At 39.2% G+C, this 9,912-nt stretch overlaps 1 protein-coding gene across 1 annotated transcript; it reads right to left on the reverse strand.

The window, feature by feature from the left end:
• Nucleotides 1–1,601: 1,601 nt before the first annotated feature.
• Nucleotides 1,602–7,753, reverse strand: LOC135776867 (V-set and immunoglobulin domain-containing protein 10-like 2). The gene is made up of 12 exons (XM_065287783.1): nucleotides 7,684–7,753; nucleotides 7,184–7,537; nucleotides 6,017–6,295; nucleotides 5,412–5,687; nucleotides 4,098–4,355; nucleotides 3,749–4,009; nucleotides 3,375–3,665; nucleotides 2,938–3,246; nucleotides 2,265–2,387; nucleotides 2,158–2,182; nucleotides 1,928–2,034; nucleotides 1,602–1,833 (listed from the first exon to the last, which is right to left on the reverse strand). Exons 1-12 carry the CDS (start codon nucleotides 7,751–7,753, stop codon nucleotides 1,733–1,735), a joined length of 2,454 nt encoding a protein of 817 aa, XP_065143855.1. The 3' UTR covers nucleotides 1,602–1,732.
• Nucleotides 7,754–9,912: the final 2,159 nt, after the last annotated feature.

The following is a 9,912-nucleotide window of genomic DNA, read 5'->3' on the forward strand; positions in this document are numbered from 1 at the left end:
TAAGCTAATATTTAAGTTACACTCAAAAAAATAAAAAGTTGGATTTACTTAAAAAAAACTTCGTCAAGTGGGTTCCACATAGCTTTGTTAAGTAATGTCAACAAATAAAATGTAAATTGTATTTACTAATAAAGTTTGTGTAAAATTGACAGTTTAAATGTTGCATCGACTAAAGAAATCCTAGTAAAGTCACTATTATGAAACATTTAATTGATGAAAACAAAAAATAATGATTTAATAACTCCATAACAACCAATCAATCAATCAGAATGCAGCTGCTCAATACAACCTTGTTTTAATTACAGTTTATCAAACATATCACAAACATATTTGAAATGCAATGTTACATTTCAAACAGTTTGTTTTGTTCTTAAATATATTAGAACAAGTTCATTGACTCATACTTGGCCACTTATTACTCATGTACCTATCTAATGGTGCTACACTTCTGCAACAGGGTGCCAGAACAACAATTTACCCATAATACACTGCAGCATCATCAGCCAATGAGATGCAAGTCTGTATTGGTTTTATTAATCTGTTACTTTTACGCAACAATGTTATATTGGCTGAACAAATAATTTTAAAGTAAACTGACAAGACACAGTCTTTTGTTGAAATTACTAAGTTACCGTAAAACTTCAAATAATAGCCCGGGCTTTTATTTTCCCAAACCTATCATCACACCAGGCGTCTAAAAGAGACAGGCGTCTATAAGAGACAGGCTTTTAATTTAATTGTTCCAGCATGACAGCAGGAGGTTTCCACATATTACGTTTTATTTTTAATTTGAATGTGTTTAACAAATTAGTTAGTGTAATAACAACAGTCTTAAATTATTGGCAGTATAAATAAAGCAAACAATGATATGTTTTTTTATTGGTTGTTGCGTGAAATCTTACCCAGATACAACAGTGCTATTTTCTGATTGGCTATTGTGTAGCCTCTTTCTTTTTTTTGTATTGGCTCGCTCGACTAGAACTCTAGGGAAGACGGGCTTGGTAGAGAGAGAGAGCAGTGCGGCCAGATACATTTTAGGCGCTGCAGGATATTAAATATGATAAATAGTGTTTCCGCGCGAGAAATACAATGTGGGGCGGGAGTGCATGCATGACAAAAGACTGAAAGCCGGGCTATTATCAGCGGCCTCAAAACACTACCGGCTCACCGGGAAAAGTCCAGACTCTCTCGATTGCCACTTCGCTACTGTCATCATCACCTCAATCCTGGCGACGAAGCTTGTTGTGTTGTCATAGTGATGAGTAAAGGAACGACTGCGTCTGTCACGTGACATCTACCGGTAAGCAAAAAAAAAACTTTAGCGTGTTCAATCTGCACCATAGAACTGGCTTAAACAGACTATCTGACGTGTTTCAGAAGATTACATACAACCCGAAACTTAAAAACAGACCAGGCCTTTATTTGAGACAGGCGTTTATTTACCCAAACCTGTCGTCACAGCCGTCTATTTGGGACTCGGCTATTATTTGAAGTTTTACGGTAAATTAATTATATGCAGTTACTTGTGTTTGTTAAGTAAAGTGAACAAGAAATTATTTAGTAAAACTGACTCCAACAAGTTCATTTTTTTGAGTGTACTTAACTCAAGATTTTAAGGCAACCAGGTAATTAATTTTTTTAAGATGAACCAACAAATCTTTAATTACATTAAAAAAATTTTTTACATAATTTTTTTTTAACCAAAAGTAAAGTCTTGTGCTAATATCCGTCTCTAGCTTGAGGCCATGACGGTTATAGTAACATTAACAGGCTCCTCGCCTGGGGGAAGGTTTGTAGGTGTTGCGGTTGGCCTTGGCAGTGCCATTGATGGTCCTGCATATGTGGTAGTAAACAAAAAGCATTGTTGCATAAGTTAAAGTGATGAAATACCAAGTATTTTTGATATTGGTTAGAAGGATTAAGGTACCTTGAGCTGCAGATGTGCCTGGCTCTCCTGCATGTTTCTCTCCGTCTGATCCTTCAACAACCTCATCCTCAGGAAAGTTAATGTTCTCTCTAGACTGGCTGTTTTGCCTGGAAAAACGTATCAGGACATTAAAACTTGGTTATACAAAAACAATTTTAGAGTGTTGAATGAGTCCTTTGTGCATGGGGCAATTATTGTAACTGAAAAAATATGAAAGTTCCCAGACATACCTTCCAAATATCAAGTCATGAAGCCCTGCAAGTGTGAAAGTGGAATTAGCATGTAGCATTGAACTGTTTAACATCTCTTGATGAAATGAAACTGATGCATAACTTACTTGGATTATTGTTGCGGTTCCGGACCACATACATAAAGAGCAGTACAGTGGCTATCGTTGCTATGATCATGCCCCCGATCGCTGCCCCAATCACAGCTGGGTAGGCATTGAAAGGAGGATCCGCTGGAAGATAGCATAGCTGTTTCAGCTTCATAAAAAAAGCATGGACCATGGCAATTGGGCAAATTAAAATGCTTTATCTCTACCAATGATTCAGTAAATTGCTGGTTTTGAGAACAGGCAGATTTCTTAGGGTTTCTGAGAACAAACTTAAACCCGTTTTCCTGGGTTTGAAATTTATTTACTTGTTTTAGCATCGTATCTATGTTCATAAACACATTTTTAGAAGTGAGTTTCATAATCAGACAGAATGAGAAATGGGCACAAAGCCATGTCAGAAAAGGACAAAGGATAAGTTAACAGACAGGTCATGTAAGAGGACAGAAAGAGTGATGTGTGGATGTGGTCAAGTGCTTTTGCAATTCACCTGAATGGACAATAAAACAAAAAACAGCAGCATTAGACCAGAAAATGATAATATATATTTTTTTATATTTATGTAATGGGTAAACTATGAATAGTTTGCACTTTCTGTAGTGATTTTGTGTAGTGAGTTTGTAGTTATATGCAGGTAATAACTCTTACAACACATTCATTACCACTGAGTTCTCACCTGGGCTCTTAATATCTGATGGGTTCCCAATGGTGCGGTGGTTTACTGCAGTAATACGGATTGCATAGGTACCAGTGGGGTCCAAATTCTTGATTTGGTAATTTCGAGCATCAGGCTCCAGATTAACCAGTTTCTCCCAGGGAGGGTCACCGCTTCTTTTCTTCGGAGGTAGGGGAAGTCGTTGACGCTCGATGAAGAACCCTGTGAGTTCACCTTCATTCTGGGGCAGCCACTCTAGATCAACATCTGTCCGTTGACGACTGTTGTAAATGATCTTACTAATGGTTACGTTGGGGGGCATTGGGTACCCTAAAACAGATCAATTTATGAAGTCAATGGGGTCATTGGGACAAATGGATGAGCTTCAAATAGAATCTCCTTATAGAATTTCAATTATTTGCTAAAACAAGAATAATTGACACAAACTCATTACTTACTCTTCACCATCAGGGTGATCGGGATCTCTGCTCCTCCAACAGCATTGGTAGCCGAACACCAATATTGACCGCTGTCTGTCTCGCTGTCTGTTTCCCTTACCGTCAAGTTGGTCCAGGCAGCGGCTCGGTCCAGTGCGTACTTCTTTGGGATGCTAAGCACATGTTGTTTCTGGTTATTGTACCAGGTGATCTCCGTGATAGGGTAGTTTTTACTCAAGATACAAGTGAGCTGGACATCACTGCCCTCATAGACAGACATCACACTGCGTTGTGTTATCAATACCGGTGCTTCTACAGAAAGAAAGACAAAGGAAGTGATTTTAAATGAAGACTTAGTTGTTAAAAAGTAACAAAGAATGCAAAGTCATTCTTACCCAGCTTTAATACACACTGTTTGATCGTCTTAGCCAATGGATGTCTTGCATAACATACGAATGCTTTGCCACTGTATGTAGCACTAGATTGTAAAACCAGGATATTGGCATTCTCTTCAGATGTGCCTTGTATGTCGCCTGAGCTAGAAGCCCACCACAACAAGGCCCGAGGGAACCCACCCTCCCAGGAACAGGACAGCATTAGGTACTCATTGTTTCGAGTGGCATACGCAGAACACTGTGGCTCTCCGTAGGGCATCCCTGGTGCCAAAAGAATAAGTATGCGAATGACTGTTATGTGGTTACATATAGGTTTGGATACTTGCTTACTTATGTGCACTACACTTACATGCTCTTACGCTGCAACTCTTGATTTCATTCTGCGCAACGTGGGAGCCTTGGCAGAGGAACACGGAGTTGTTCGCGGTCTCTTGACCTTTCTGAATCCTGGTGATGTTTGTGATTCCCTCGCTCCCATTTCCGAACACATACGGGGTCCATTTTAAAGAGGCTCCTGGAATGCCACCCTCCCAGGTGCAGCGAAGGGCCAGGTCGTTGTAGTTGTTGGCCGGTAGAATGGAGCATGATGGAGCGCCATCTGGAGGATCTGTGGGAACAAAACCATTGTGTAACACGGGGCAGTGAAATGGATCCTGGGTAATTTGGGCCAATTTAGGAAACTGATAGAGGCAGAGAAGTGTTCCTAAATTTGATCCCAACAAAGAGGCCGGATTAGATGTCTGGTATTTATCAGCATTTGCAGATGAAGTATCACATTTGGAGTTGTCATGTGCGTTCTTGAATTGTATTGGTTGCATGTTAGCAGCATGGTCAGTTAAACGTCAAGTTTGACGAGATGTGGCAGAGCTGCAAAATACATCCATAAATAGAGGCATTCCAGGAAAAGTTAAGCGAAAATGAACCCAAAATTTGCTCACCTCGTGCCATTCTGCGTGTATATGACTTCCTTTCTTAAAGAACTTGGGTGCAATTTATTGGATTACTTAAAGCTTGGAAGAGTCAGGATATTACTTAATGTTCGCTAAGAAAAAAAGTCATATACAGTACACATACACTCTCAGAAAAAAGGTACAAAAGCTGTCACTGGGTCAGTACGCTTTCGAAAAGTACACCTTTGTACCTATGGGGTGCATACTAGTACGTCAAAGGTACATACTGTACTAGTACCTCAAAATGTGTATACCTGTATGTTAATAATAGTATTAGGACCTTTTGTGACCTCCATTGTTGCATGTATTTTCTGACAGTGTAGGACTTTATGTGGGTGAGTAAATTTGATATAATTTTCATTTTTGCATAACTATTCCTTTAAGGGGAGATTGAGATGTTATGACAAAGCAAGACCTCAGGTCTTTCTCGACTTGTCATAACACAAAAACAATCACACCAGCTGTATACCTTCAGCTCTTAGACCTGTCCTTCACTTCCTCCAGATGCGTGTCCACTCTGGAAGCCTGACCCGTTTGCTTATGTAACTGCATACTGTATGTGTTTGCATGTTGGTGTGCAGGAAAAGGTGAAGCAAGGCAAGAACGGTGAGAAATGTCAGAAGGAAATGTCAGAAAGCTGTAGACCTCTACCAGGATAGATTGAAGAAACAGCAAAGGTGGCCACCAGAGTCCAGGTTTGTGGGAGCACTCACAGTAGACGGTGAGGGTGATGGTTTTCTTGGATCGGGTGTTGAGGTAAGTGTTCTGAGCCAAGCATGCATAGTGACCCGTGTGCATGCGTAGGACCCTGGTGATGGTGAACTGTGGACCTGTGAAAACCTGGGAGTTGTTGTAGAACCAAACGTATTGGCTGGGGGGATTTGAAGAAGCTTGACACAGGAGGGAAACAGTCTCTCTTTCCAGGGCTGAATAACCACGCTCGGTCACCGAGTAAGGGGTGACATCGATCTGAGGCAGGTCTGGACCAACTGGAAGAAAAAAAACACACATTTGCAATCTTTTTTTTTTTATTGAAATGTTAAGATTAAAATCAGACCAATACATTATACATAGCCGGAGTTTGGGGAGGCAGGGGGGGCACTGCCCCCCAAATAAGAATTATATATTTGTATAATCTTAATATTTGAATAGGTAGGCTAAGAAACTTCAGGCTAAAATATTTAAAACCATAAAGCTGCATTCTTTCTCATTATTTCAAAGTATTGCAATACCCTTGTTATCCTGTAGGTGCCCCAAGCACAAACATTAAACTCTGCCTCTGCCACAAACTGTTCGATATTGATTTCAAGTTCCTTACATATGATGTCAAGCCAGATTCGATCACTGCGCTGTTGGTTGACCTTGTTGCTGGCGACACACCTGTACCAGCCAGTGTGGTTGCGTGTGACTTCGGTGACGTTGAACAAGTTGTTGTCATTGATCTCGGCCATCGTGGTGAGCTGTCCTTCCCGCGTCTCCTGTTCCCATACGTAATTTATAGGCCCGGTTCCATTCTCCAGGCCACAGCGCATAGTCACTACTGTGCCCTCTATTGGCGAGGAGTCACTCATCAAGATGTAAGGTTTGGTAACTGGCACTGTGGATAAGTTAATAAAAGTTTCGTGACAATGTGTACGTATTTTACAGGGTGACTAATTCATATTACTTTGTACTACCACGTTCGTACATTTGTGAACTATTTGCTCTTGCCCCTGTGAAGTTGAGGTTAGGGGTGGGGTTTCATTATTTTTTTTTTTGTACGATTTATGTCATAGGAATTCATATGATGCCAACTCGTAAAACATACATACAAATGTCCATAAGATCAGGCTGATTATAGTGGCATGTGTTGTATATTTCTTAGCAATGCTTAAACAAATTAAATATATTAGCTATGCCAGCATATTATAGTTCTGTCAGTGATGTAAATAACAATCTCTAAAAATAGCTTGCTTATAGATATATTTCACCATTAGGGCATTTTCTTTCTTTTGAAAACATCAGCTATAACCAGACTAGGGCTGCATAACGATTAATCGCAACTAATCGTTTGCAGAATAAAAGTTTTTATTTACATTATATAAATGTGTGTACTGTGTATAATAATTATGTATATATAAATACACACACATTTATGTATAAATATATATTTATATGTTAGGTATTTATATTTATACATAATATTAATTATATATAAATATAAAAATGTATATACACTTGTAAATATTTCTTAAATATATACATGCATGTGTATGTTTTTATATGTACATAATTATTATACACATTACACACATTTATATAATGTAAATACAAACTTTTATTCTGCAAACGATTAGTCGCGATTAATCGTTATGCAGCCCTAAACCAGGCTCTTTGACTCATATGCTAAAGTAGATAATAGCCATGAATGTCCTATCATCAGGGTTACATGGCAAAACTAAATCACCATGACCTTTCACACCTATGACCTAGAATAACCACCAACCTAGAACACGCAGATAAACGTAGTAGTAATACAGCCTGGCTCCCTCCGCAGTATCATATAGTGCCTGGCAGGTATAAACGCCTTCTGCAGCCAGAGGAAGCTTCTCTATAGACAGAGAGGCAGTGTTGGTGATGACTGACAGATCACCCAAGTCTTTGGCTAACTTCTGCAGCTTGGGACCCTTCCCAAAATTGTACACCACGGCACGGATTGTGTCCGTGCCTGGTTCGGTAAAGCCCCAGATGTAGACATCAGGCAAAATGGGGCCACACTCCAATATCACTCCACGCTCCACCACACCATCAGTCCTGGTCTCATGGTATACCACCTCCCCTGCGTCCAAAATGTCCACACCTGGAGACACAATGTAGAAGTACATTTATAATATGATAGTATATTACTTGTTTTGCTTAGGTTAACATAACAAATATGAGTCTGAACAAATATGGTTGATGAGCGGAGCAGATATTGCGAGTGGAAACAATTGCCGGTGTTCTTACCTTCAAGGAGAAGGGGTAGAAGTAAGACAGTCAGGCAGATAACAGGCACCCCTAAAACTCTGTGGACCATGATGCCATGACTCTCAGGTGTCCAAAACCTTGACCAAGATGTAAAAAGCAGATGTTTTCAAAACAGGGAATAAAGTAAACATCTAATAAAGTATGACGTGCACTGTCCTCTCTGAGCGTATGATCACGGCCAGACTCCACAAGCGGTATGACTGTCAATGAGAGAAAGAGGCAACTGAGACTCTGTAAACTGATTTGGCCTGAATAATTTATAGTTCTTCTCCTGCACCTACAGGAATACAGCAGAGTAGATACACAAGGTTTAGGATGTCATGACGATAGCTTTGTCTCATCTATTATTGAGGGTGGCGGGATAGATGGCCTTAAATTCCAACACACAGGGAGGAGACACCCGGAGTCCAAATCATGATTTTTTTTCCTTGTGAAAATAAACAGATGTTTTCTTTATTAATAGTAAATACAGAGATGTAGGGTTATAAATGAGTACCCCCCCAGATATTTGAAATAATAATACTCACATATACTTGTGTAACTCATGGACTTTTCAAACCGATCCATATTTTAAAAGTGTAACAAAGTGTTCTGAATTTATTTTGTGTTTCTGTATCTTAACTGGTACATTTTACCTTTTTTTACTGTCGCTGGTACTATAAGGTACCTTTACATATACAAAATTGTACCTTTTTGGGTCCCTCACTGTACCTTATGGACCTATTGTGTAACTGTGAAGGTATATTTCAATGTTTTGTACCTCTAACATTTAACTGGTTCAAAATTGGTCCTTAAAGGTACACAATAGGTCCTTAGCTATAATATTGTACCCCAAAAAGTACACTTCAATGTGTTGTATACCCATAAAGGTGCATACATGAACCCAAATGACAGAAAAGGTACAGTTTAAATTCTGCAAAAATCTGCAAATCTTTCTGTGTAGGTTTTTTTGTACAGATTCCATGTGAGCCCATTATGAACAATTTAGGACCAAAATATGTTATTTTCTTTGGATTCCAGTGTTTATTGCTTGGTTCACATGCTGAGATGCACTTTAATCACCATCAGTTTTAGGTTAGAGTTATGCTAATATGAGCATCTGAGTCATGTTTCCATCAACACCACTAATAGTTTAGTCGAGTGGAGGAGCTCAAGTGGCTCCCTACATTCATTCATGAGTTTCTCATGTTACGTTTGCATGTGAAGTGGACGAACACCAGTACAAACAGTTATGGGCACAGAAGTGCACACCCATGCATGCAATCAATAATAAAATTATGATATATATTAAGTGACCAGTATGTACACAGTATATATAAAGTGACCACAAAAAACTATAACAATAAATAATGCATGAATGCTATTGCATTAGATAATGGAAAATCTAACTAAGTGGGATGTTCAAGCAAATTTAACTGATAAAATAAGAATTTGCTTTATATTTACAATAACTGGTTCCAAGGTTTTTGCTAGTGAATGCATCAAGTCAGTTCTCTTCCAAAACAGTTCACCAAGCAAAGTACCCACAGGTGAAGTTTATACCTGTTGAACATTTATAGCAGTGCCTTATATACTGCAGATATGATTCATAAAGCAACCTACTAAAAGTACTAAAAACAGCAAAACCAGTCTAATCTGGTTGATTTTAGCTGGTCTACCAGCCTGGTTTAGCTAGGATAGCAGGCAGGTGTTTGAGGGGTTTTGGCCACTTTTAAGCTGGTCTGACCAGTTAGGCTGGGCTGGAAGCTTGTTAGCTGGTCTAAGCTGGTTTAAAATGAAATAAGCTGGTTTAAGCTGATCCTCCCAACCTGGCAAAGCTGATCAAGCTGCACTGTTTAAATGGCTGGGTTATTTTTAACCCATCCTGGGTAAATATTGGACAGAAAACACAGCTGAGTTAAAATTAACCCAGTGCTGGATTATTATAACCCATTGCATACAGTAACATCATCAACAACCCAACATTGTGTAATTTTTAACCCAGCATGTGTTCTGTCCAATATTTTCCAGCATGGGTTAAAAATAACCCAGCCATTTATAGTCTTCCAACCTGATCAACTAAAAAGGTAGCCAAAACCCCTTTAAAACCAGCCTGCTACATCAGGCAAACCAGCTAAAACCAGGCTGGGAAAGATTTTCAGTTTAGTGTACTGTACAAATAAATCATAATTTGAGCAATTGGGACAAACCAGTTGTTTGACCAGAAAA

Source organism: Paramisgurnus dabryanus, chromosome 18, assembly GCF_030506205.2.
Source record: "Paramisgurnus dabryanus chromosome 18, PD_genome_1.1, whole genome shotgun sequence".
Lineage (NCBI taxonomy): Eukaryota > Metazoa > Chordata > Actinopteri > Cypriniformes > Cobitidae > Paramisgurnus > Paramisgurnus dabryanus.